The sequence below is a fragment of the Opisthocomus hoazin genome, chromosome 2, assembly GCF_030867145.1.
Source record: "Opisthocomus hoazin isolate bOpiHoa1 chromosome 2, bOpiHoa1.hap1, whole genome shotgun sequence".
Taxonomy (NCBI): domain Eukaryota; kingdom Metazoa; phylum Chordata; class Aves; order Opisthocomiformes; family Opisthocomidae; genus Opisthocomus; species Opisthocomus hoazin.
In genome coordinates this window covers 27,227,191-27,254,650 of record NC_134415.1, presented here as the reverse complement: position 1 = coordinate 27,254,650, position 27,460 = coordinate 27,227,191, and the positions used below count along the sequence as shown (strand labels likewise).

At 47.7% G+C, this 27,460-nt stretch overlaps 2 protein-coding genes across 3 annotated transcripts; one reads left to right on the top strand and one right to left on the bottom strand.

Moving 5' to 3' along the window:
- Positions 1 to 1,945: 1,945 nt before the first annotated feature.
- On the bottom strand, positions 1,946 to 7,451 carry TATDN3 (TatD DNase domain containing 3). The gene is given in 11 exon segments (XM_075412971.1): positions 1,946 to 2,172; positions 2,523 to 2,603; positions 3,724 to 3,836; positions 4,043 to 4,098; positions 4,498 to 4,607; positions 5,738 to 5,800; positions 6,829 to 6,913; positions 7,049 to 7,122; positions 7,215 to 7,247; positions 7,327 to 7,391; positions 7,394 to 7,451. Coding segments are annotated over 11 exon segments (882 nt in total). The 3' UTR covers positions 1,946 to 2,028.
- A 111-nt stretch (positions 7,452 to 7,562) lies between these two features.
- NSL1 (NSL1 component of MIS12 kinetochore complex) lies at positions 7,563 to 26,656 on the top strand. Of its 2 annotated transcripts, none has more exons than XM_075412973.1 (7): positions 7,563 to 7,690; positions 7,875 to 7,959; positions 11,696 to 11,826; positions 14,374 to 14,428; positions 17,209 to 17,276; positions 17,894 to 18,071; positions 26,562 to 26,656. In XM_075412973.1, exons 1-7 carry the CDS (start codon positions 7,610 to 7,612, stop codon positions 26,567 to 26,569), a joined length of 606 nt encoding a protein of 201 aa, XP_075269088.1. In that variant the 5' UTR covers positions 7,563 to 7,609; the 3' UTR covers positions 26,570 to 26,656. The 2 variants fall into 2 exon arrangements, with proteins under 2 accessions (XP_075269088.1, XP_075269087.1); XM_075412972.1 differs by lacking the exon at positions 26,562 to 26,656 and adding an exon at positions 23,917 to 24,015.
- Positions 26,657 to 27,460: the final 804 nt, after the last annotated feature.

Sequence of the window (27,460 nt, the reverse complement as noted above, 5' to 3'; positions counted from 1 at the left end):
GCCTCTCCTCATAGGAGAGATGCTCCAGTCCCCTCACCATCCTCGTAGCCCTCCGCTGGACTCTCTCCAGTAACTCCTCTTCTTTCTTGAAGTGGGGAGCCCAGAACTGGACACAGTACTCCAGATGGGGCCTCACTAGGGCAGCGTAGAGGGGAAGGAGAACCTCCCTCGACCTGCTGGCCACACTCCTCCTAATGCATCCCAGGATCCCATTGGCTTTCTTGGCAGCCAGGGCACACTGCTGGCTCAATTGATGCTCCTCTTTTTGCAAAACTAGTGCTTTCATCCAAGGCTAAGAATTTCACAGAGCATAATAATAACAAGGCCAAAACTCTGCAAATATTTGGGCATCACCTGGCTTTTTACAGGAGCATCTCCGTACATAACTGCCTTCCCATGCAATACCGGGAGCCTTCCTGTCACACAGGCAGCAGGAAGCATGTGTAAGGCTGCCTGCTATCACCCCTTCAGCATCTCTGATGATTATTATTGTGATTATTAATCATTAATGTCAATTACATTAACAGTCTTAAGACTGTTGCACACCTGTTCCCCAGCACCATCTGCAGGCAAACTCTGTCCTTCACCCAGTTTAGGCGAAACGGTGCCTCTAAATCCAGGATAACAAATGGCTCTGACTACTCTGGGTCAAACATTCAGCAAAGATTCAGGTGTTTGCTGCTCTGAATACCCTTCGTGATAGAAACACATTAGTCAAGCTTGGTTGTTTGCTGCAGTCCGAAAACTGCTGAGGAACATATGTCTAAACTTGGTAAAATAACTCTAGTCAAAAAGCAGAACACCACAGCTGTTCTGCTAAAGACCCAAAAATCCCTCCTGACAATGTGATTTTAAGAAATTGAAGAAGAAAATGTAAAGGAACAACTGAGGAAGGAAATGTAAATGAAAAATGTAAGGAAATGGAAAGGAAAAATGTAAGATGGGTATCACTTCCACTACAAGCTTTTCCTCCCTTTTATTTTTCTTTTCCTATGTGGGAGTTAATACCTTCTCTACTTGCATCCTCCTCAAGACAGGAAAACAACCTAAACCCTTGCCTTGCAGCCCTACACCCCAGCAGGCAGACATCAGGTAATTTCAGAACAGGGCATTACAAACCATTTTGCAAAGGGGCAACCAGTAAGATGCTCTAACCAGGGAGACAGAAAGGAGTCCAATCTGAGACATCACATAGGCACCCGGACCGTAGAAAACGTGCCCAAATCTTAAAGCCAAACGCTCTCACCATCGGCTGGTGTGATGCATGATTCTGTACCTGAGGTGGTCACAGACTAAGTCAATACTTGTGTATTTTCTTCTCTGAGACCGTAAAACTCTCCATAGGGAGACAAAGCCTCCTGTCCGCTTCCCTAGTGGCCCTCAGAACAACAGTGTCATACATAACTCACCTCATTCATTGCTGGTTTAGTCAGCAAAATTTTGATCAGTATTTCAATGGCCCACATCCACACAGGTGCTGCGAGGGACCACAGGATTCAGTTTTTAGGACACCAGCCAACATAGCAGAACCTACATCAGCCAGGTACCTCCAAGACCTCAAAAAATTGGGCTTGTCTTCAACAAGTCCTAAAAGAAGCTTTTGTATCACGAGTGGGCCCACAACTGCATGACTTTTAGCAGAAACTAAGGAATGAGGGGGACATTAAGCACTGCACAGCAGCCATCTCCCAGACTAGGAGCAGCTGAGCAAGCTGTCTGAGAAACAAACCTGACAATTCTATGGTGCTCTTCTTTACAAAGCAGTCATTCTTTGCAAACATTAACATTCAGAGACATGAGAGATGCAAATGAACAACCTGTCTTTATAGCATCCAGGAGATGACGATGGTGCACATCAAAGGTCTTTGAGAAACTCCCTATATTCATCCTATGCATCTATGTAATGTTCTGCTCACTTCTTGAACTTTCCAACAGCAAAACTCCATTTCAAGACAAGATGCACATTGTTTTTATTAACTACACCATAAATAATAGTTTCCGCAATATCACATATTTCAGTTTCTGAATCTATATCCGAAGAAAGTTCCGAAGTTTGGGAAATACTTTCAGTGCATTCTGTGTAGTCACTTCTATAACTTCTTCAACTGGAATTCCTTTAATTTTGGCAATATATTCTGCAGCAATGTGAATATTTTTTGGTTCATTTCTCACCTGAAAAAAAAAGAAAACAAAAACCAGACCAAATTGGAGATCCCTACAGATGACAGGTGATTCAGCCTCAGTCCTTCCCAACACAACTTCAGTCACATTGTGGCATCTGAGACAGAGAAATTACACGTATCTATTATTCTTGGATTATTTTTCCCTTTGCCCATTCCTAGAATTTTTTCTCCTTTCCCAGCCTCAGGAACAGAGACTTTTTAATCTCCACATTTTCACTCGGCAACGTCTTTCGTCCCTTGTCCATGCTTACACTGCTTCCCTCTCCCACACCAGTAACTGACCTCCATATGGCGTGGGTGCAGATATACACACACAGAAGTCTGCTCCCCCCCATTTACCTGTTTTTCAGGCCCCAGAGCAGGAGAGTCAGTTTCCAAGCACATACTTTCCAGAGGTAACAGTTTCACAAGCTTCTGCTTCTTGAAGAAAATAAGACAGCTATTAAATGCTTTATGCACTCAGACTTGTACAAAAAAGTGTATGCACGGAGGATATCCTCTGCATTTAAATGTCAAAAGACTTGGTTGAGTTGGCTGCTCAAAAAGTCCCTTCAAATAAGGATTGTCTTGTTTTCTAAATGTCTGAAGTACTATTATCTAAACACTGAATTTGTTGTTACTTCCTAAATCACGTTGTTATATTGCACAAAATACCCTATATTTAGAGTTGCCAATGCAATATTAATTTGCTGTTTTTCGGTATGTATGCTATTTGAGCACCTTTTCCCCATCTCTGCTTTTAACCCTCAACCCCACTTTGCATTCCTTTCTGCAAGTTCCTAACGTCATCCCATCTATACCCACCCCTCACACCCCCTCCACTTGAATCATGCCTTTTCCTTTCTTACACTTCTGGAGTTTATCAAAGAAAGTGACGATGATGCAGGAAGGAAACAGACTGCTGCCCCAAAATAAGCAGTGAGCATAGCTTGCGGCAGAGTAGAAATTAAGAGAGCAGTCGCACCAAATCAAGGGCTGAACCTTTAAGCAATTTAGCTGCTTCTTTGCTGGGCGCACCTTGTGATAATCACAATTTTTCAAAATGGTCTGTAATTTAGTCAGTTGTGAGTAGATTTCCTTTTGAACAGGAAAGTGTCACAGCACTGAGGTAGGAACTCGTCCTTTTCCGCGTGCCATGTCCCTACTCTGAAACAGTGACAGAGGCTTCCAAAGAAGAGTTCACCAGAAATCACATGCGAAAAAAAAAAGCACCTATTTTCTTAACCCTTGTTTCTCAGGAATAGCTGAACTGTTTTAGTCGAAATTTTCCCCCAAAAGTCTAGCTAAGGCAAAAGCCCCGGGCAGAAATTTAGCCAAAGTAAAAATGTGCAATGCTATAAGCAACTGAAACTTCTGTTGAGAAGTGTCAGGTGACAGCAATCGTATGCGAGTACTGTGAGTCCCACTTCAAACTGTACAGACTGTACAGACCAAGCGTATTCTTCAGCTGCACAGTAAAAACAGGCACATTTGCCATCATGATAAGCTGTCAGCTATTACCTGCAATCCCCAAGCATGAGCAAACCCCTTTAACCGTTACCTGTTCACTCCTTATAATGGAAGGAGGAATGGAAAAGAAGTATCCAGCTTTCACCCCTTCCATGGCTACAGACGGCTTCCCATCAAACGCATGGAGCAACACCTTCGTAGCACCTCAGGGAAAAGAAGCAAACCAGATCATTAGCAGTCGGTCTGTGACGTCAGCTTCCAATGGCACCTCGGTCCCATAAAGAATGAATACAGAAGCTCTGCACTATTCCTCCCAAGTTTTACATACACAAACTGATGTGAGAACATGGCATAACTGAAGAAATTCCGTTGACAAAAGCCATGATGGAGAAAATGCATTAGAAACGTACCTTGTTCCTTTAAGAGATTAATGGTTGGTCTTCCAGCTGAGCGGGAATGAACATTTCTGCACAGCAAGGAGAGGCTCGGCATTAGGAAATTCAGCAAAATAGTATTTTTTTTTGTAAACACAAATGAACTAACAGCAACTTCAGAAGAAAATAATTAATCTCTATTACAACTTTCATCAGGAAAAATCTAGAGACGTATATATGAATCATTTTAGCTACGGTGAAGATACAGCAACAACACAGAAAGGACAGGACACAGAAGACCACTGTATTCAAGTGCAAACATAGGGAAAATTCCATAATTAAATGTCAAACCGGAGACTGACAGGATAACTAATGCCAGTTTAATCCATGTAAGAAAAGTTCTGTGGGCTCTTAGTAATTATAAATCCTGGGAAATATTTCCACATTACTGAGATCTGGCAAATTCTCCTCCTAGTATAAACAAAACCTACAAAGGCAAATCCAGTCTTCTTGCTAACTCGATCTGCTTGATCAAAACCTGTCTTTGTCCTTCCTTCTGCTCATCCGTGCTGGCAAATCTGGGAGTGAAATCTAGTCCAACCTACAGTACAAGAAAAGAAGCGAAAAAAATTTACAGACCTAATGCTTAACTGAACTGCAATACTGTATGTAAAAGCAAAAAATGCTTCACAACTGCAAGGTGTTTCGAAATATATATACTGGAGACTGCAAGTAAAATGAGCTCAGCTGTAGCTTAACTCAGAAAGGAATCCATTCTCAACCATAAGTTTTTCAGCTATGAAAGTATTTGTGGGAAGATCGTTACTAACAAGGGTATTTAACATTTTAATCTGTAACTGGTATTATGGGGTTTTATATTCTATTGAATATTATTTCAGATTAAACCTAAAATCTGGATCTCCAACACCAGCAAAATTTCTGAGCTGAACATGTAGCTTTAGTCCTCTCTCTAGCAAAAATTACCCATAATTACACACTTTTTTGATTTAAACATGTTCAGGCAAAACTTAAAAGTTTGCCAAAGCAGCCCCATTCACAGTTACATCAACCAAAGTCCTTGATGTACAGCACAAGTACAACGTGGCAAGTTTAGCTACAAAGCTCTGCCAATAACGGCTTTTTCTGCAGCCAGTGCAGAACCAACCCACAAGTCCCTCCGGTACCAACACACACAAGAGGCAGACTCTACCCTAAAGCTTTCAAGCCTTGATTAGTTTATAAACAAATGTAAAACAGGAGACAACACATGGACACAGACAGATGAGAGGTCACAAGAAAAAAGGACGGTTCAAGTTGGTGAAGTGTACTGGAATCACAGCTTAGCCTAACTTTGTCAGGGAAGGAGGCAGGAGGGATCTGAATGAGGATAACAATGTGACTCGACACTTCACTGTGCTAGAGAACAGGTCAAAAGACATTCGGGCGTAAGATGATATAGTATGTAGTATAGTTACACAATTCTTCCTACTAAACCCACCAGTATAAAATCCATCTCTTTCCTAATAACAATAATAAAGGAAAAGAGGGAATCAGGCAAATCTATGAAGGAAAGCATATTAAGAGAATTACAAATCAGACTTAGTGCTTGTTCAGACTGATAGCAATACTTCTCACATACACAAAACCAAGTATTCACTAAGTATTTGTAGTCGTGGTGACAGATGCTGCCGAAGCCATAGACATTTACACAAGTTGTGGAATTCTACTTACCTCTCCGATCCCCACCAATTTATCTTTGTAGAGCTCTATAAGTGGCAATGCAGCATCCAGATCCTGCGAGAACAAATAAACGATGAAACCCTCACCACCCTTACAAGACGGCAGGGGTATGAACTCAGCGTTATGATTAAATTGGAGTTTCCTTCACTGTTCTTAAGTTTTTTACCTTAAGTCTTGCTGTTGCTGTGAGTTGTGCAGTCAGATTTTAGAAACCTGCAGGATTTCCCTTCTTTACTTAATGACTCTCCATTTCAAGTTATCTTTTTGCAGAAGCAGAAGGGGTAATTAAAGCACGGCCCATAAAAAGCCCGGTAACGTTACATGGCTGCAGATGGGTCTCCAGGTTTTTCAGGCTGAGGGCACAAGCGGTCACCTTCCACTTCCCAGGTGAACAGAGGGACGCCTGTGAGCGCACACGCGTGCTGCCCACAGTCAGCGAAGCGCTCACCTGGGGTTCTCAAAACTGTTTCGCTGCAGTAATGTGGCCAGACGACTCCAGTGAGCAATCACAGAATCACAGAATGTTCGGGGTTGGAAGGGACCTCTGTGGGTCATCTAGTCCAAGACCCCTGCCGAAGCAGGGTCACCTACAGCAGGCTGCACAGGACCTTGTCCAGGAGGGTCTTGAATATCTCCAGAGAACAAGACTCCACAACCTCCTTGGGCAGCCAGTTCCAGGGCTCCGTCACCCTCAGAGGGAAGAAATTCTTCCTCATGTTCAGACAGCACTTCCTCCGCTTCAGTTTGTGCCCGTTGCCCCCTGTCCTGTCGCTGGGCACCACTGAAAAGAGCTTGGCCCCATCCTCCTGACACCCACCCTGCAGATATTTATAAGCATTTATAAGGTCCCCTCGCAGCCTTTTCTTCAGGCTGAACATGCCCAGCTCGACTAAGACGGGCAAAGGGATGCGCTAAGAGACCCCGGGCCTCGCTCCGCCGGGTTTTCCGTTACCACCCAAGCGCAGAGAAACCACTGGGCAGACCTGAAGCTAAGCCGGGCAGAGGAGCGCACCCCGCCGCCCGCCCCGAGCCGCCCCGGCAGCCTCCCGCGGCCGCGCTGGCCGGACTCGCCCGCGCTCTACCTCCGCAGTCACGCCGCGCTGCTCCTCCGGCGACACCTCCTGCAGCGGGTGGACTCCCAGGCACGGCAGAACAAACCCCGGGAACCTAGACCCGGACCGGCGGCAAAGCCAGCTCCCAGTCAGAAGGCCGGGCCGGCCTCGGCAAGGCGGAGGCGCGGACCCGCGGCCGGGACACGGGTGCCCGCCAGCCCCCCCCCCCCCCCCCCCGCCGGCCCCGCACCTCTCCGACAGCTCCAGGACGCTGCGGAACTCCGCCGCCCGCTCCGACACCACCACCAGCGCCGAGACGCCCGCCTGCCGCAGGCAGAAGCCCCCGCCCCGCTGAGGCCGGCCCGGGAGCCGGACCTGAGCGGGGGGGGGCAGAGGGTCGCTGCCGGCCGCCTCACCTGCTCCGCCGCCCGCACCACGGCCGCCGCGTCCTGAGGGAGACGCGCACCGCCTTAGCGCCGGGGACGGGGCCGCCGCCGCCGCCGGCCCGCCCGCCCTTCCGCGCCTCACCGCCTGGAAGCAGGGCGCGGCGAGGTGGCAGTGGCAGTCCACCGGCCCCGCCGCCGCCGCCATGCCGCGCCGGGGTCTGAGGGGAAAGGGCGGGCAGGCTGCGGGTTCCGCTTCCGGGCCGGCATTTTCCCTCCGTCCGAGGCGGGAAATGGCGGCCGGCCCGGCACCCCCCTTGTTGCCGCCGCCGACGGAGGCGGGCGCGGGGCCGCCGCTCAGCCCTGCGGCCGCCGCCCGGCGCGACCCGCGGGTGCGGTGCTGCTCGCGGCGCGGGCTGGGCGAGGTGATGGCGCTGTGCGCGCCCTTCGTGCGGGCCCTGGCCCAGGGGCAGCCGGGCGGACCCGCCGCCGCGGGAGACGCGCTCTGGGTGAGGCTGGCGGGGAGCGGGGAGGCGCGGCGCCGCTGGGTGCCAGCCCTCGGGTTTGCGCGGCTGTTTCCCCCGAGGTGGCCGGGCCGGGCGGGGAGGCAGAGGGGCCTTGCCAGCTGCAGGCGTTGCGCGCCTGTGCCCCGGTGCCTGGAGGCTGGCTGCTGGAGCTCTGCGTCTCTTGCAGGACTTCGAAACGGCGGTGCGGGAGAACGTCACCATCGACGGGCAGCCCTGGGAGGAGGCCGCGGAGGGCTCCGAGCTGCAGAGCGGTATGCGCTGGCTTCCACCCGCTTCCTGCTGGGTGGTTTTGTTCTGGGTTTCGCGCGTGGTGGTTTCGGTCGGGCGGTTTTACCCCAGCTGCCCGTGGCAGTGAGGTGCTCACGGAGCAGGTGAGGTCGGACTCCAGCTCACGTGTGCCCGTGTGAATGTCAGAAGGGCTGCGCTGCAGGAGCGCGATTCTCACAGAGCAGCGTTCATAAAGGAGAAGAAGGGCAACCAAGAACGAGAAGAAGGGTAGCCAAGATGCGTAGGGACGTGTATCCAAGAGAGGAGTGAAGGGGAAAGTGCTTCATCTGAAGGACCGTTGTTTGTTTGACACTTCTATCAAGATCCGTGTAGATCTTGAGGCACAGGTTCCAGCTGTCACTGGTATGGTGCCTACCTAACTTGAAGGATCTGCTCTTGACTACTAGAGAGAAGTAGCATAGAGACTCCCAAAGTATCTGATACTAACATGGGAAAAATAAAGGTTTAGCTAAGTTTAATGGCAGCTGTCTTGCTGGAAAGTCTGCAGCGAGCTTTTAGAAAGCTGGTGTTTCAAAGCAAGATTTTTCATTCAGGAGGCTAGGAAAGAGCGTGTTCTATTTCATAGGCTTCTCTTATCGGAATAAAGGGAGTATGCAGTGTTAAATGGAATAGGCTAAGGCGGTCCGTTTTTAAGGTAGAACACAGCAACGGGATCCAAGTCTGGAGGCTTCCCACCCTCTCTGGGCAGTCAGTTTCTGTGTGTGACTTCCCCAATGGGGAAAATTTCCTTTCCTCTGGCCTATTGGAATTTCCTTTACTGTAACGGATCTGTTGCCTCTCCTCCTTTTTCTGCACACCTCTGAGAAGACCCTGGCTCTGTCCTCTCTAGAACCACCCTTTAGGTAGCTGAGGATAGCAGTTAAAGTACCCCCTAGCCTTCTCTTCTCCAGGCTGACCAAACCCCGCTCCCTCAGGTGCTGCTCATACACTGTGTACTCTGGGTGCCAGCCTGTTTGGTGTTCTTCCATTGGAATAGCTCCAGTACTCAATGATACAGACTCCCAGGACATCCAAGCTAGGATGTTACAGTCTAGGTAGGTGAGAATCCTGGCTGGAGCGTTGAGCTCAGAGGGTAGCGTTTAATGGTTCATACGTCTCCCTCAGGGCTGATTACAGGTGGAGTTCCTCAGGTGTCTATTCTGGCACCCGTTGTGTTTAATGTCTTTATCTGTGACCTGGAGGAAGAGATGGAAGGTGCCTTCACCCCATTTGCAGCTGACATGAATCAGGGTGGCACGCAGTGAATATACCCAAGGGCAGGCCCATTCAGGGGAACATAAACAGGCTGGAGGAACGCATCTATGGGAATCTCATGAAGTTCAACAAAGACAAAAAGCAAAGCCCTAAATCTGGGAAGGGGGGAGGAGGTTACTGAGAATATGGAGCCAGGGTATTTATTGAGGTGCACAGAGGCAAGGGTCATAAATCACAAGGGGAGGTTCTGACTTGCTGTAAGGAAGTAATAATTCACTATTAGGATAACTGAGCATTGGAAAAGGTTGCCTAGAGAGCTTGTGTAGTATCCAGCACTGGAGGCTTCCAAGAACCAGCTGGATGAAAGTCCGGAGTAACCTGGTTGGAACTGGGTGTTGCCCTGCTGTGAGCAGGAGGCTGGAGTCAGGAGAGACCTCCTGAGAGCCCTTCCAGCCTGAGTGAATTTGTGCTAGGGACGTTGGCCAAGATCTCTTTCGATCAAGAGATGCTAGTAGTATGTCTGTTGCTATTATTTAATACATAAATTAAGTGAATTCTTATAATTATTGCTAGATAGTCATATATGTGTAATATATACAGTATTTTAATAATAATTGTCTTTTGAGTAATAGTAGTGGAGATTCTTGGTAGTGTGGTGTCCAAAGAAAATTCATTTGCTTGCCTGTGTTAGCCTTAGATATTCTTTGCCTGTAACTGGATGCTTTTTACAGTTGCATGAAGCCGAAAATACAGGTATATTGAACTGGCTATGGAGAAGGAGCTCCTGAGTTGTTTTTTGGTCAGGAAGCTTCTGTGGTTGTAGTTCTAGAATGATAAAACTCCAAGTCCTTAGACTACAAAGTCACAAATGCACTGGTCTTGCAATGCAAAAGGCTGAACTGATTCAGGCTTACTTCACTAATTGCAGTTTGTTAAAAAATTCATGAGAGGATTTTCATGACAGGAAAACTTTGTCCAGTTTGATGTTATTTTCAGTAAGTTAGCCTTTGTCTCTAGAAGTCTAACTTTATGGCAGCTGAAATACTGTCATCTCCATACAGCTGGCATAAAGCAGGTATAAAGACTGTACTGTGCTTTTTAATTTGACATAAATGTACTCATTTGCCTATCTCTGATCCAGTTTGAATCACCAGGTGATTTGGTATTTTGTGCGTTCGGTGTTCACATTGACGAGTGGCTCAAGTCCTTCCCCTCTATACTTAAATGTTTTCGTGATGATCCTAAAAGAAACAAACCAACCAAAAGAAACCCACAGACCTTGATTTTTGCCTTTCTGAGGTGTACAATCTCCTGATTCTGCACAGATTGACCAAGAGAGGGTGCTCAAAATCCATTCTTTACCACTAGATTGAAAACGTTGCATGGTTTGCAAGTTGTGCTCAGGATTTGGTGGGGACAGTGAATTTAAATCCTAAGGACTTTGCAAAATTAAATTTAAAAAAAAATAAAAAGCAAGAATGTTGTCAATGTTTCAGATCTCCACCAGGGGAGAAAAATTATAGGAGTGTGCAGATGATAGAATACAGAAATATGGACTACCTTTCAGTTGTGCACAGTTAGAATATAAGATGGAGCGGTTAATTCTGTTTTCTTCTGTAACTCTTAATTTTTATCATTTGTAATGATGCTGTGTGATGTCAAGACAGTGCAGGCATTTACTAAATTTTGAAACCAGTTTTAAAATACTATCTTAAGCTTTTAAAATTGTTAAGCTTAATTGCAATCTTGAAGAAGCCAAGTACCTGTGGTAGGGTAGCAGTAGTCAAAACACTTCAGTCGAAGAGCTGAAAGTATGTTCTAGGTATTCAGTCTAATCTTGCAATTGGAAAAGCAAGCTATGAAAGTTAGCTCCCACCAGACACAGTCTCTTGGGCATGAGATGTTGAAAGCAGACGTGTATTGTTTTTTTGCAAACTCCATATGACTAGTCGTTGCAGATGTCCTGAGGATGCAGAATATTTCCAGGAACCGTGTTTCATTAAGATGGCTTTGTATATTGGCAAAAATTCACAGTTGAATTTAAAAATTAAAGTGCATATCTGTGCTCTGTGTGTTCTAAAATCAGTTAGGCTTCAAATTACTGTTTGGACAGTTGGTGTTTGTTTAGTACTTGTCAATTACACAGATAAACAATTTTTCTTGCTGCATCTTGCATTGCTTTTCAGTTGAAAACCAAGTTATCTCGAAAGATAGCCATTTCTTTGGGAGACTTTCTTCATAAATTCAGAGTTCATAGAGAAGTAGGCTTTTGATTCCCCCCCCCGATGGTTCTCCACCTACCCCCGCCCTCCAGCTCATTTACTGCAAAAGTAACTGGCCAACATCAAGTTGTGCTCCAAGCTCTATGTTTATCTCTTCAATGATAATCATGCATGATTTATTATTTCAGATCTAAAGCTTTTTTCTTTTCTTTGTAACTTTAACTCAAATTAAAAAAAAATATGCAGAAGTCCTACAATAACTTTGTGTGTTTATGATTTTTAGGTTCCAGCATTAAAATTCTAGAAGATCAATTTGATGAACTAATAGTAGAGACAGCAACAAAGCGTAAGCAGTGGCCTAAAAAGATACTGATGCATGCTATCCAAACCATGAAAGCAGAGCAAGAGATGTTGGTGAGTAACCTAAGATTTTCCAAAAACCTTTGCATGTAGTAGCTGCTGACCATGTGTAACTTGAAGAAATAAATCATCCGATGTTGACCTTTAAGCTTTTTCCCCGCAGTTGCTGTTGATTCTTTATCATGTAATGAAATTGTTTTTTTGAATTAATTGGTTCTTCCATAAAAATGAGGGTTACTACAAAGTGTTGTGGCTATGAGTGAATTTGGCCTGTGGCACTGTTCAGCAAGTTACTTAAGCAGATTGGTTCAACATGAGGACTCATGATTTGCAGGCCAGTGTACACCTGTCCATCTTGTCAGATCTGGGTTTCTGAAACCTTTGGCTGAGGGCTGGTTGAATTACTAAATGTTATGATACATACAGATATATATTATCATGTGCCATATATGACTGTTAAAAAGATGTCTGGTTTTTCCTAAGCACTTTTGTTGAGCTAATAACTGCATTGAGTAAGTATTTTGAGTAAAGAAAGAAAAAAAACGAAGTAATGTGGATTAATGAATAGGTGCAGGAATTTATCTCTTTTTTTTTTTTGACAGTGAGTGTAAAGTAATTACTGGCATTCAACAACCCAGTCATGTCCTTGGTTGCTAAATTTCTTTCCTGCAACTAGGTTAGGCCTGCCTTTTGCTTACCTGCTGATTAATTAGGAGTCAATATCCTTTGGAAGAAAGAGGACAAGAAGCAGTGGGCACAAGTGGAAATATAGGAAGTTCCATTTAACCATTAAAAAACCCAACCAACCGTGAGGGTAGTCAAACGCTGGCACAGGTTGCCCAGTGAGACTGTAGAGTCACCATCCTCGGAGGTATTGATGGTGAGACTGAAAACCTGACTGGAGGAGGCCCTGAGCAACCTGCTCCAGTTGGCCCTGCTTTCAGCAGGGAGTTGGATTAGAGTGTCTTCAGAGGCCCTTTCCAACTTCAGCTATTCTATGATTCTATACTAAAGAAGACAGAGATTTTTTTTTTTAGCAATTTGTTTTAGAGCCTGCGTTGCATTTTTGAGGACTAAAATTGACAAAAATAACTCTCAGGGTTAGCCAGAAGTAAAGGTGCATGGGTACATATTTGTCTTAAAATTTAGATATTTTCTAACATATATTGCCTTTTGTGATCTCTCTGTTTTGTCAATATATCAAGTATGTAAAACAAACAAAAAAACACTAAAATAAAATACGCTATTGCATAACACGGAGATTTAACAAGACCTGTTAATCTTTCTGCAGAAGGCAAACTGTGTTCTGCCTGAGTCCCAGAGCGGGTTAGTTATTAGAATGCCTCTTGTGCTACCTTTTTTCTGTTGCTGATCTCTTCAAATTTTACACCACTGCAACCAGATGATTATTTTAATTAAAAGTGTCTGCAAAATATAGGAAATATTTAGCTTATCTCTGTAAATGAAGTGGCCTTTTTTCCCCCTCTCAGCTGCTACTGTGAAGGTACTAGTGGTTTCTCTGCTTTTGGTTTAGGAATTTTTACATTCTTTTTTCGCCCTAGCTACTGCTGTGATGCATGTTTTTTGGGGCATAAAGAGCAGCTATGAAGACGCAGTATTTAACTGCAGTTTGTCTGGAGAGAACCGCTCATTTAGTGTGGTGGTCTCCCTGTAACTGCCAAAGCAAGCGATTGTCCTGTAGGTTTTCAGTCAATACGTTCCGTTATGTTTGAGGATAATGCAAGCAGTGTTTGTTCTGCTGCTTGGAGGTGTTACTGTAAACTTGCGAAGAAGATGTGTGTGTGAACTGTAAAGATTTGCTCTGGTAAAACTACAGGGAGGAATAATTAAGTTTTCTCCTACTTGCTTTTGGTTGAGGATCATTGAGGGATAGCTTCTGAAGTGAAGTAGGATGCTAACTTGCAGATGATGTAACTTACGTTCCCATGTCTTTGCTTTTTTTCTGTGTTCCCCTGTAGTTACTTACAATTCCACCATTAATATAACTAAATCTTAGCTGTATTCATTATTTGTTACTAGTTAACTTCATGTCACAATTGTCTGACGTCAAGTCACAAGACTCAGAGCAGGACCAAAAAGCCAGAGAGCCTGGTTTGTGAAGGACAGTGTTCTTACTTACGCATAAGTAATTGCAGGGCTAGAATGTAGTCATTTAAATAGTTTCTGTTTCTTAGCTTTTTGTCTTAATGTGCCCTTTGTTCGAGTTTGCTCCTCTGTGAAAGCGCACTGTTGTTGTGAATGGCTCCTTAGAAGCCAGAGCAGCTCTTTTTCCTCAGTTGTGCAGCAGGTGGCAATGCTTCTTCCAAAATGCCTGGATTTCAGTTTAGTTCTCATGCTTTAATAATTAGCATTCTGCAAACTAGAGCAGATTTTGGAGATGTGTGTGCAGTGAACTTAACTTTGTTAAGCAGACACTATTTCCAGTAACCGAGTATCTATAAACTGTACCTCTAATACACTGTTTATCTAAATAATTCCACCACCATCTCCTCGTGTAAGCCTTTCTGACTGCTATGTGTATGTTAGATATCTATTAAACCAAGGGGGTGTTTCAGAATTCTTCTTTTTTTGGATATGCAGAAGCTCTACCAGCCTGTCGTGACACCAGAAGAGATAAGATCGCAGCCTTCTCGAGGTAAAGATTTCATGGGGAGGGCAACTGTACTGAAGAAACACTGCCTGCCTTACTGGCTAGCTGTAAATGTTGAAGAAGTTTTCTTTCTTTGAACTTGTTTAAAATTATTGACTGTTTAAATAATTAACTAAAATAGCTAGAAGTTTGTTGTAACTGAATGTATTGCTGCATCAGTTTATTGTGTCCATTTCTCTTGTTCTAAGTGCTGTCTGCTGTTAGGCGCTGTACTTAAAGGCAGAAGCTGGCCGCTGTGTGGGCATTGGGTAGAGATTGTCACAGAGCTACCCTCAGTAGGTTTTGTTACTTCTTTCCTTCACCACTGGTGGAGGCCAGATGGGGAACTAGATGGATCGCTGACATTATGCTTTGACCATTCGTATGTTCCTTTTACATGAATACTAGAAATGCTTCAGTCTCTCTTCCCAATCAGTCAGTTTCTTCAGGGAATTGAAAGCAGTTGTGCAGTACTCAGTGATGGCAGTGTTGGCTCTCCTAACTTGCAAAGTAGGCGTCAAATTTTATCTTGCCTGTGTCATTTGTAAGGGTTGGTGAAGAAACAAAACTGCAAACAGCATCATAAGTTTGCTACATGCTTTTGAAAGGTTATTCCTTACACAGACTCCTTGGAACAAGGTGGTGTATTTTTGCAGTTGAAGACTGGGATGTGCTTTATTGAGGCTGGCCTTAAGAAGTGGAGAGTTCTGTCTTGTCTGTTCTGAAGTGTTGAAAAATCACAGAATTTACCGATGCTGTTCTAAGTTGAAAAGCGTGGATACAGAACCCTCCCTATGGATTACTGCACATAATGTAGAGCTGGTGTAGCAAGCAGTGGTGTTAAACAGAGTTTGAGAAGCTGAGGTTAATCTTCCAGTTCTCACCCTGCTGATCTGCCTTCACTCTAGGTGTCGTTTCCTCTTTGTGAACAGGAGACATTGCTTCCAGAAATGCCAGCCTGTGCAGCAAAGCAGCTGATGGGAGCAGTAAAGAGCGTCACTTCGTATCTGGGTTTCTTTCGGTTTCTAGTGTCCCGATTGATGCTGTTCTGATGCGAATCAACTACTTCTTGCAAGTCAGTAACTGCTTGCACCAAGGTGTTGCGTTTTGAGGTTAGGTAACAGCAAAGTCCCAGCCAAGATAACTAGCATAGAGTTTGTGCTGAATTTTAGTATTATGTAGTCTTTGGGAAGTTTATGTATCCTAGTTTAGCAAGTACAGTGGCCAGAAACTAAAATGTTTAGATTACTCAATACCTTTCATTTCCTTTTTTCATTTCCCTATGTTTTGGAAAGCCTTGAACACTGAGGAATATAGTGCTGTCCATGTAAGGCTGAACTCCTGCAGGCAAATTTCACTTAACTGTCTGTCAGTCTTTCTGTATAACTGGAATAATCCAAGTAATTATTTTTACTTAACCCGCTGCTTGCCATTTCATAGGGTCACCAATCTTCTAATCCCAATACTTCACTGTAAGAATGCTTCATTATGGACATGTCCTTCTTTTAGAGAATGTCCATTCCTAGGCCTCTGCGATGTGTTTAAAGAGCCTGCTATTGGGACTGGTTTTCCTTCCCAACTCTGAGTGATGGTGTATTTTAGTGTCCATCTCTGTACATGGATTGTGTGTTCCTAAGCCATGTCTGATTGGCACGTTGGGCGTGCGGAGAGATGAGTTAACAAAACACCATCTCTTGCTGCTTACTGCGTTTCAGGAGGGGATCAGTGTCACCCTGCGCTAGATTACAGTGACTGACTTAAATTATCTTCAGTAGCACTGATGAGATCAACTTCAAAGCAGAATGTTGTGTTTAGCCCTGAAAGGGTGTAGGGGTCTGTGCACCATCTAACGTCGTATCCTACTGCAGGCGCTGGTAAAACCCTACAGAAAAATAATAGTACTGAAGGCAAGGCTACTTAGCTCCCAGGAGCATGCTTGTTTCTCTGCTGATTTTAAGGTTTTGTTGATGGCATAGCATTGCAGACAGAATGATGGCAGAGAACATGCAAATCAGTTTTATAATAACTTAAAAGAGTTTAACTCTCGAGTAAAGAATTATTGTTGCTTGTAAATCAGTTGTCAAAAACGTATGTTGTGTTGATCTTATCATGTTGCTACTGTAATCAAATACACACCATTTCCCCCCACTATTCTACACCTGCTGTCTGCTTCAGTGTTCCTAAAAGCTTCCTTTTCTTTCTTGTCTTATTAACCCAGAAGAATTAATGCAGTTTATGTTGTTTACACTTGGTTCTTTTTTATTGTTGATGTTAATGCTTGGTAAGTTAAGCCAGGAGAAAAATGTAGCCTTTATTGTAAAAGCTGACTTGTTGGAGCTGTAAGGTTATTTTTTTCCTTCATCTTGTTTTCTCCACAGTTGTATTTATTCTCCTTCTTTCGTGCATTTTTATCAAATGTAATATGAGCTTGAAAGGTTTGAAAACAGACCTCTTTTTTTTCTTTGTAACTGTTCTCTTCCTTTATGTCAAATACTGTCTTTGTGTCTGATGTTTTGTATAAGCTGTAGGTTTTTCTAGTGAAGAACTTTGTGGCTTGCTGTAGTTGAGACTGCTAGACACTACCACATTTTCAGTGACAAAGAGTAATAATGGTAAGATAAAACAGACAAGCTGTCGTCCTCAATGCTGTAATGAAAGGGATGCGTTGCAGGTTTTATACAGGGACTCTGCTGCTTTTCTGTTTGATTTCTAAGAAGTCGATAGCAAGTGTTCAGGGGAGGGAGTCAGGTTTCAGAAGTTTATTTGGGCTTTATGTTTTTCTGTAGATGCTTACATCGCAGATCTGAAGCAGGTGGCAGAAATGACATCCAAACAGATCAGTGGAGCAATGAAGGTGAGATCTCTGTGTGCTCCAAGAGGGTATTTTTTTATTTCCTTGATCTGATAATGTGTCACAAAACCAAGAGTTCTAACTCATCTTCGTGATAGTTGTGTACACAAAAAGCCTGCGTATGTGCTTTTGAAGCAAGTGTGTCTTTAGGTTTGGGCTAGTGTAGTTGTAGTACAATGCTGTAAAGCATTCCCCCTCACACGGTAGTAAGGCAGATTACTCTGTGGCGACAGGAAGTCTTTTTAACAGAGATTTTAGAACTTGCAGCATCTGGAAAATAAAACTTCTTTTGGAGACCCGTACAACTTCATATAGCACGTGACTTATTACTTCAGCACTAGCTTTGACATGAACCGTGGTGTTGCTGTGATACTTACTTAGCTTAGAGATGTCATGGCAGAACACTTAAACTTGGCATGCTCTTTGCATGGTCTCTGAGTGCAGACCCTGGTTCCTGTTAGGCTGGTAGCTCTGAGTTCCCAACCTTCACCCGCCATCCAGAGGATTATCTGTGCAGCCGCTGGAGCTTTTTTGCCTGTCAGAATCCAATTAGTGTGTTTCATTCATTGTAACCGTTGCTTTTCCCGTGTAACTTGAGACGCTTGGGTTTGTTTTCACAGTCTCTCCCAGCGCTGATAGAAAGAGCAGAAGGTTTTTCCCAAGCGTTGACTTTGCAGCCAGTCTTGGAACTCTGCAAGCTGCGGCAAGAAGTCTTTGCCGATTGCAAGGTGAAGGAGGAAAATAGTGTCCAACATTTTGTATCACCAGGAGAAGTCACGCCAACAGACGCCGATACCGGTAAAAATCCTTGTGTTTTGCTGAAAAGAAAAAAACCTGCAGATTCACCAGAAAGAAGACGTTACCCGCTTCGACGGAGGAAAATTACTCTCAGTGCATGAATTTATCATTTAGTATTTTCAGATTGGAAACTCAGTTGTACTGCTGCTCAGTGTGCTCAGTTGTTTTTCTTAAACCTTAGTCTCCCCTCTAACTCCGTGCTGTACATGGCAGCTTTCTTAATCATTTAGTCTTTGATCCTTTCCAGTATTTCTGTTTTTACTGTTACATTGATGGTATATGAAAGCCTACGCATACCAGTAGCATCTGACATCCAACAAGTGTATTTGCCGATTAACGTTCATTTTTTCCTCATTTATTCCAGCATTAACTCGAGTCCTCACGCTTCTCAGACTTGGGCACATGCTTCATGTATATGGGCAGTGTTTTAGTAAACCACTGAGTGCTCATTAACATTAAGCATGTCTCTGAAGAGGCTGGAGAATGTTTAGTCCTAATGCACTTGCATTTATTTCTGAGTCTGGTGGCTATTTTTTTAAATAAATAAATTTAAAAGAAATTCACGCTGGAGCGTGTTGGAAACACCAGATTTGCTATGATGTTACAGTTTTTAGAAAATCCACATACAAATGTGGCATTGGTGCCGGCTATTCCACCCTTCCGGAATTTAGGTCAGCTGGGCTTATTTATAGCCATGCTTGTTTAAACTTGGATTTTTAGTAATTGTATGTATTTACTTGCAGTGTGCCCTTCTGAGCAAGGGTTCGACCATCCACACCTTACCATTTGCTATTTCGTTTGTGTGATCCAATTATGCAGTCTGGGGGTTTCCTGGACAATATTTCTACACATTACAGGATCTTCGCTTGGGTCATGTATGCAGTTGTGATGTTTGACTAAACTTTAAAGATCAGTATAGGCTACCAGTAAATGGCATTAAGTTGAGCTAGCTTTGTTTCCCCCCCCTTCTTTACGCATGAGTACCTAGACAATTGCAGAGTAGTACTGAGCTGAGCATTGTGCCTTAACCGTTCATAGCTTTTTCTGGTTTATGATTGCATGTGCTTGCAGTAAATACTCCTGTCTAAGACGTAGTGTATTTCTCCCACTGTAAATGGGTGGGGTTTTTTAAAAGCTTTATTAATGAAATGTACTGTGGTAAGAAAAGAGGTCTGGCTTAATGTCTAAGAGACTGAAAATTTTGAAGAAAACGTGACAGATTTTAGGATCATTTATTTCATAAAGGTGAGCACCTGTACTGAGACTTTGTATATTTAATCCTATGTAAATACTTGTTTCCCATCGCTTTTGTATATACAAACATGTTTTTATACAGAGTAAATTAAATCAATTAAGAAAGATCAAAGTTTCGGATAACGTTGTGGGTTCTAATCCTGGAATAGACGGCGACTGAACAGTGAGTGTACTTCAGAAGGCATCTGTGTTAAATTTTGGCTCGAGTAACTGAAGTAGTTCCACTTACCGCCTTTGAACTCACAGCTGTTATTAATCTCGGGGCTACAAAGCGTCTCATGTCGGAGGGGACAGGATGTGAGAGGGACTGGAGCTGCGAAGCTGTGGAACGTGTGACTGGGACGGTTTTTCACACAGCGAGCTGCTATTCTAGCGGCTTTGAGTATGCGTGCTCGGTGCTGGGTTGAAAATCCCCACCGTGGCCTCCTTCACTAAGATCCACAGATACTCTTTAATCCGAGTGTTCCTAGGCTAAGATGGGCCCTGCAAGATTTTGTATGTCTCCCGTGATAATATTCGAACATTTTCTGTGTTAATGGGAAGACTCCCTGATAGTGTCTCCAAATAATGATAGGCCAGTACCGAAAATAGGAGTAGGCACGTCTCTTGGAAGAGGTCCTATCAAAAATGGCCAAGGTAGGACAAATGCCGTGAGAAATAAGGAGGGAGAGCACTGTGGATGAAGACTTAATAAGTGAATTAATGAATTTACCCTACAGTGCGTGTTAGTGTTGAGGCATTGCAGGAGGGTTGGTCTGCGCGGGGTTTGAAGGAGGAGAGAGCGGATGCTCTGAGCTGGGGCAGTCGGGCCTTGCTCCATCGCCCTTGTTTCAGCCGCACCTGGGTGGAAAAAGGAAAACGCGCCTGGAAACGCTGGCCAAATAAACGGTGTAAAGGAGGATAAAGGAAACAATCAGTGAGGATTCCGAGTGCGACATACAAACTGTGAATTTACAGATCTCTGATGGCTGCTTTTGGCCCGGCGGCAATGGAAGCGGCAATGGAAGGTGTTGGAGGACTTCCCTCTACATGCACATTCTGTGATCAGCTAAACTCAGTGCTTCAGGGTTCAGCAATTTTCCAAATAGTTATTAAAAATTTCTACAAGTGATACCTGCAACTAGCGGTGCCTGGCATCTGTTCTTCCCACTGGCAGAAATACACAAAATGCGTTGTTTTCTTCCCCGTTCCCGTAGTGTTTTGTCCTTCAGTTAACTTTTCATAGAAATCAGCAGTGTTGTGCAAGACGAGTGCCTAATCAGGCTTCTACCGAAATGTCACAACATCCAAGCTTCTTATTTTTAACTTGAGGCGAATTGGTATTGCATCAAGAAATGTCTGGCAGTTTTCCTTTATATAGCCTTTGAATTTTGTAAGACAGCTCAGTGGCGATGGATGGTCGGGAACATTTCTCAGCAGTGTTTGAATTTCCTGGCTGGCTGGGGTGAGATGGAAGGTCTCGCTGTTTGCTGGCATGGTGGTGGTCGTTGTGCTGTCAGCGGCGTGCTGATCGCTCGTGAGGGCGAGCCAGCCCTACCCGGGAAAAACTTGCGGATCGGAGCGGTGCCCACGCACGCTTTTGCTGTGTGTAGTTTTCGAATAAATGGGATTATGACCGGTGGGCAGGGAAGCTCCTCTTCCAGAAAGCTTCCCATGGACGCCAATGTCTGTTGGGGAGCCCGGGCGCACCGGTGCTCTGAGACGTGCCGTTCTTCGGAACGGTGCTCAGCTGCGTTCAGCCACTCCAGCCCGCATGTGTGTAGGCTGCCTCGGTGCAGACAAAAATTGCTGATAAACTGCCATTGCAGAACGTAAACTCGGCTGAGTAGTCTGCTTTCTGGGCTTGTTTTCTCTCCTGCATAGAAACGCTCTGCCTTTACTGCTGCGTTACCTGGAATTACTGTGTAGGCATTTCTACAGATGTACCAGAGATAGCTTTAATACTAAGCAGAAACTCGTTCCCACAAGCAAATTATGACTTTTCATTTCCTTTGCCACTTTGAACAAGAGCAGACCGTGCTCAGGCTCAAGGGGACCGTCCCGTGACTTGTCCCATACCCGTGGGATCCTGGAAACCTCACTCGGCAGCTGCCGGGAGTTACTCAGTGAAGTAGGTACTTGTTCGGTACTAAGGAATTCTCGGTAAGCTGCTCGGGACTTGGTGCTGTTCGCTAGCCGGCTTGTGCAGCTGCCGTTGCTCCTGGAAAAGCACGAGAGCTTTGTGTGGGGTCGAAGGCCCCCTGTGGAAGGGGGCTTTTGTCCCTGCAGGTCACTCCGAAGGGCTGCTGAGGTATTTTGTCTGCACGGTTCGTAGATTTTATTGCAAGAGAACATAGCTGTTCTCTGAGCTTATGGAAATACCGGCTTCTCGTCCTGTTTGTGTCAACGGTGCTTAACCTACACAGGCGGCAAGGAGCCCGGTGCTCTCTTCCTAAGCGCCTGTCCCAACGAAGTTCCCACTCGTGCCCATATTTTTACTCCTTCTCTTTCACTGCATGATGTGTAGCTAACCTGAGACTGGGCTGTTCCGAAAGAGTGGTTGAGAGCGCTTCACCCTCTAATCGCTGGGCGCCTGGAGGTGAGGGCGGCCTTCTGGGAGGTGCCGGTTTGCATCCCCCCAGCTGGAGAGCGGCACCGAACCCGTACCTTCCACCGCCTTGGCCAGCGCCCTGGCGTCAGCATGTTGGATGCCGGAGGAAGGGAGAAGCAAGACTGCTTTTGGAGAAACCAGGGGGTTGTAAGATGCTTGGGAGATGCGGCGGGGTGTGGGGATGCAGGGTGCGTCGAGGCACTTTGGCAAGGGGGCCACGCTGGGTGGTGGGTCCCTGTGGCCTTGAGGGTGAGGAAGGCTCACAGGTACTCAGTCCTCCGGGGCCAGAGCAGCTCTGAGGAAGGGCAAAAGCAAAGGTGTGGGTAGCCTGGAAGACAGAGACACGAGCTGCTTTGAGCTGGAACAGCTGCAGAGAAGAAGCGCTTCCCACCGGGGAAGCCCAGCTCAGGTTCTTCAGCAATGCTGACGGTCCCGGAGCCCACCAGGAATCCCGTGGCACAGCGCAGGCTTCAGTTCGACTCTCTCTCGCCTTCGGCACGCACTGTGAGCCAGATCTTCCTGAAAGGACAGCCTATATTTACTCACTTGGCAAACTTGGTAACCTCATCTGCGTCTAAGCTGCATGACTCAAACTTCTGGGGAAACCAGAAAAATAGGGAAGTATCCAATTTATTGAGATACCTGGGGCTCCGTGACCGACTGCCCCGCAGGCCGGGGGCTCCTGCCCTCCTCCCACGGCTGCCTTTGCCCCGGTGAGTTGGGCACAGCCCGGAGCGCGTGTCGGGTACCGCTCACAGGTACGTCTGCGGGCGCCGTCGCAGTGCCCGTCACTGGGCGCGCTCCCCTGCTTCCGAGCGGGGGGGCGAAGGTAACGGGTCGGTTGGCACCACGCGGGGAAGCGTTTGGAGGGTCACAGGAAGCGTTGTTCCGCCCGGACACCGTCGGACAGAGCCATTTCTGTCGGTGGCAGCCGCCTCTTCATCGGCCTCTGCCTGGCTTCGCCTTTCCCAGAAGCGCGTGGCATTTCCTTGTCGTTTAAGGGAATGGGGCGAGGAGCGAAAGTGAAAATCGCCTGATCCCGGCACCGGGAGCGCCGGCCCCAGCCGGCTGCCGCTGCCCCGGGGAGCGGGGAAACCGCGGGGCCGTTGTTCGGCGGGCGCGGGCCGGGGCTGTCCGGGGGATTTTCGGGCGGCTCCTGCCCGGCAGCGCCGCGCCCCGGGGGTGCGGGTTTCCCCCGGCTCCCGGGGGCCGAGCAGGCTCCGCGCTCCCGGGGGACGGGGCGCCCTTCCCGGCGCGGGGGGGGCGGTCGCGGGGTTCCCGGTTCCCCGGGGCGCGGCGCGGGTGCCGCCGGGCGCCATGTGACGGCCACGCGGGCGGCGCGGGGCGGCTCGGCTCGGCTCGGCGGGGGGGGACGGGGCGCGGCTCCGCCCCGGGCCGGGGGGTGCCAGGTGCCGGGGCGGCGCGTGCCGCGCCCCGCCCACGCCCCGCGGGCCGGGGGAGCCCAGCGGCGCCGAGCGCGGCGGCCCCGGGCGGCTCCGCGGGCGGCGGGATGTCCTGCGCCCTCCCGGCGGCGGGCCGGAGCGCGGCGGCCGAGGGCGGGCAGCAGGTAGGGCCGAGGGCAGGGCGGCGGGGCCGGCGCCGCGGGCGGCACATGGGGCTGAGTCACGCCGGGCGGCGCGGCGCGGCGCCGGGGGTGCCCGCTGTCCCCCCGGGCATCGGCCCGTCCCTTCCCGGGTTGCCGGCGCTCGGCGGGGTCCGGGCAGCCGGGAGGGCGGCGGAGCGGGGCTGCGCTTCTCCCCCCCTCGCCTCTCACCCCTCCGTCTCGCTGCGGCGAGGCGGGTGTCGAAGGGCGCCCGTGGGGCTCCGCTGCGGGGCCCGGCAGGGCAGGGGGATGCGGTGCCCGGCGCAGGCACCGGGCGGTCGGCGGGAGGTGCTGGGGAGCGGGGAGCGGGTGTTCGGCAGCCGCCGCACGCCTGGCTCGGGGACGCCTCCCTGCGCACCTGAGCAGCCGGCGCGATGCTGCTGGCTTGTGTCTTCCAGAGCCAGGAGGAAGATGACAGGAAGGTGAGGAGGAGAGAAAAAAACCGAGTCGCTGCCCAGAGGAGCCGGAAGAAGCAGACTCAGAAAGCAGATAAACTTCACGAGGTGAACGGGCGCTGGGCGTTCTGCAGGCACGGCTTGGGTGCCGAGCGCGGGACTCGGCGGTAAACGGGGTGCTGGGGCAGGCGCGGGCCCGTCTTCGCCCCAGTCCCGCTGGCAGAGCTGCGGGGACAGGCGTGCTGCGGGGTGCCCGGCCAAGAGCTCCGGGCGCTGGTGCTGGCGTCGGACGGTGCGGCTGTGCCGTTGGTGGCACTGCCAGGGGGAGAGGGACGTGGTCCTGCCCTGGCCTCAGCCCCCCTCTCCTGTCTGGTATTCCTGTGGCCACCCAGCGAACCGCTCTGCTGGGCGAAACCAGACCCATTTTCTTCTGGATTAGCATGAAGCCGGTCGCGTTCGCTACGGCGGCGGATGAACGCTTGCTGCCTGACCGGGCAGAAGGAGGGGACCATGCTCCTTGGTGGCAGTGCTGGCTTAAGTCAATTCTAAAACGACGGTGTGAGGCAGAAATACCCAGTTGAAAAGGCTTCTTAGGAACTTCAAAACCTCCAGGCGTGAGAGCTCGGTTCAGTTAGCTGTTATACTTGTATGCTCTGATAAATAACAGTGGGTGTTTCCAAAAAAAACATGAAAGTAACTGATTCTTCCAGAAACTCTGAATACTTTTTCTCAGTATCACAGTGTGGTGCAGTTTTCTCGTGCCCCCAGCGCAAACGCCGGAGAACAGGAATCCCCTTTCTCTGGTTTTGGATGTTGCCTCACACAGCGGTGCTTTTGTTGTAGCTAGGGCTCTTGGGGTAGGTGTCAGTTCTGCTGCTGCGACTGCGGCTGAGTCAGTTGTTCAGCTCTGGAGGTTCATCGCAGGCTCTGCTCTCTCCCAGCGTGGAAGGATCTGCCGACAGTCAGCAGAGGCCAAGAGGGACAGTGTGGGGAGTTTTGGGTTTGGTTTTTCCCAGATCTCCTCTGAGTCAGAGCCTGAGAAAGCCAGGTGCAGGGTACTTCTGGAAGGGGGTAACCCCTGGCTTTTGTGGAATCATTTCTGGGCCCTGTGCCGTGCTGCAGCCTCTCTGATGTTCCTCCTGGACTTGAGGATCTCCCTCACACTGGGAATCTTCATTCTCAGGCACACAGCTTTTCCCAGGTGCAGGCAGATGTGGTTGAATAGAAATTCCATAACAATTTTGTATTCTCATCCCTGAAAATGGGACAGAGCAAGGGAAGAGTAACAGCCCAAAACCCAGCCTCATGGGGTTTGGGGTGACAAGAGGTGAGCAGAGCCAGAGTCAGGGATGGACAGCTTGGCTGGAGTCTGGCTACGATAACGTGTTAGGAGGATCATGCCTGTGTTACTCTGTGGGTAAGAGGCTGCAGGGTGCAAGGGAGGGCAAGGGGATCCACACTCCTGCAGCAAAGGGCAGCAGAGGCAGTGCCAGGCTGCCCAGAGGAGCGTTGGCATGAGAGGCTCTCCCTGCTGCCTGGTAAACAGGCCTTTTAAGGCATGTGTAGGCTTTGAAGTTTGCTCTGAAGCTTTCCCAGGGCGGTGAGATTGAGTGGGTGAGTGTTGAGCCCTAGGCCAGCGGCAAGGTGCAGACACCTGCAGGTTTTCCGTGGGCTGGCTCTGAACCTCTAGCCCCCTTCTTGTTGGGATGAGAAGTCTTGACAGCAGGGACACTTGAAGCATGCAGTTAGCAAAAAACGTGACACGTGAGTCTAACATCGTCACGGATATATGCTGCGGAGCATCTCAAAACTCCCCCGCAGTTAACAGCAGCTTATTCATTGCCAGAGAAGCCTTAGCTCAAAAGCTGCCTGGGTCAGGGATAACCAAGGCAGTGGTCAGGCCTTCTGGTGACAAACAGGCTGGGAACAAGCTGGCACGACGCTCCCCTCCTCCCGCTCTTGAGTTCCCGGGCATCCGAGCAGAGCAGGTGGCTACGAGCCCCGGCCGGGCTGGAGGAGCGTGGCTGGCACCGGGCGCCTTGTGCTCGGTGGGCGTCTCTGCCGCACCTGGGTAAACTTTAGCAGGCATGGTGGTGATGGGTTGATGGTTGGACTTGATGACCTTAGAGGTCTTTTCCAGCCTGAATGATTCTATGATTCTGCAAAACGGCCTCTCTCCACAATGGGCTGGGGCAGAGGCTGCCCTTTCCTCACCTGGAATGCCAGGCACCAGGTTCTCTGGGCACCTACCTGTGCTCGGTGTTTTCATTTTCTCTGCTCTGATGGTGCAGAGCTGCCCTGCTGGGCACCTTCCCAGCAGAGGTGGCCTGGCCCAGGGCAGGAAGAGGCCATGGCAGGACGCAGCCACCCGCACCTGCAGCCCTGGGCTGCTGGGGACCCCCGGGGGTCAGCGGCACCTCCTGGTCTTCGGGGCCACGAAAGGGATCGCAGCATGGGCAGGGCACAGGTTGTAGAGCTCTTGCCCTGTTCCAGCACCCAGGCTGTGTCTGTCTTACCTTAGCATTTTGCACATTGTAATAAGAAACCACGCAGTTTTTCTACAGTTACATGAATATACTCAAGGTGGAAGCACTGAAAGGAATGTTTTGACTAAGAGTAGGCATTTTTTTTTTCTTTTCTCCTTCCAGGAATATGAGTCTCTTGAGCAAGAAAATACCTCCCTGAAAAGAGAAATCGGAAAGCTAACAGATGAAATGAAACACTTGAGTGAAGTGTTGAAGGATCATGAAAAGATCTGTCCACTGTTGCACTGCACCATGAACTTTGTGACCGTACCAAGGCCTGATGCACTCGCCAGCTGCCTGCCAAGATGAGAGCTCTCCTCAATCACATTGAAATGTGATGTGTGAAAGTGCCATTAACGGGAGATTTGAAGAACTGCCTACTTACAGTGCAGGTCTTCCATCAAAGAGGGCTAGATTTGACCATGCAGCTCTTCTCCGCGTCGAGGTGTTATAGCCTTCTGAATCTCAGGAAAACACCAGTATGGAAAAAAGACAATTTGAACTGCAACTTCGTATTTGGTAGAATCTTCGAACCACAGTTTTGCATTCAGAAATGTTAAAGTGCGGTGCAGCCCACCGTCGCGCAATGGAATGTAGACAGGGAGAAGTACCGACCTTGGGCTGGGATGCCTTTCTCCCACACGTCCGCTGCCAGTAAGCCTTTGTCACTTGTCGTCCGTGTATATCACATGCTGGCTGCTGGATTTTTTTTTTTTTCCCCTCTAAACAGGTTTGGTTAATAAAAGTGATGTCCCATCTTAAGATGTTCTCAACCTTCTTCAATAATCGGTGTCTTTATAACGTCTCTACTTTTTCTTTACTGGTCAAATCCAAAGTCTAATGCTAATCTTCCTGTCAGTTGTTTTATTATTTGCTTATCACTTCTTCATTGGTTTCTCTTTTGAAGTGTGTGTAACAAATGAGTTTTCGCAGTCTTCATTTCTTTAATATCCCCAATCATCAGCCCTGCCAGCCATAGTTCTTGGAATGTTTTATATCCTAAAATACGGCTTGGCCAGTTT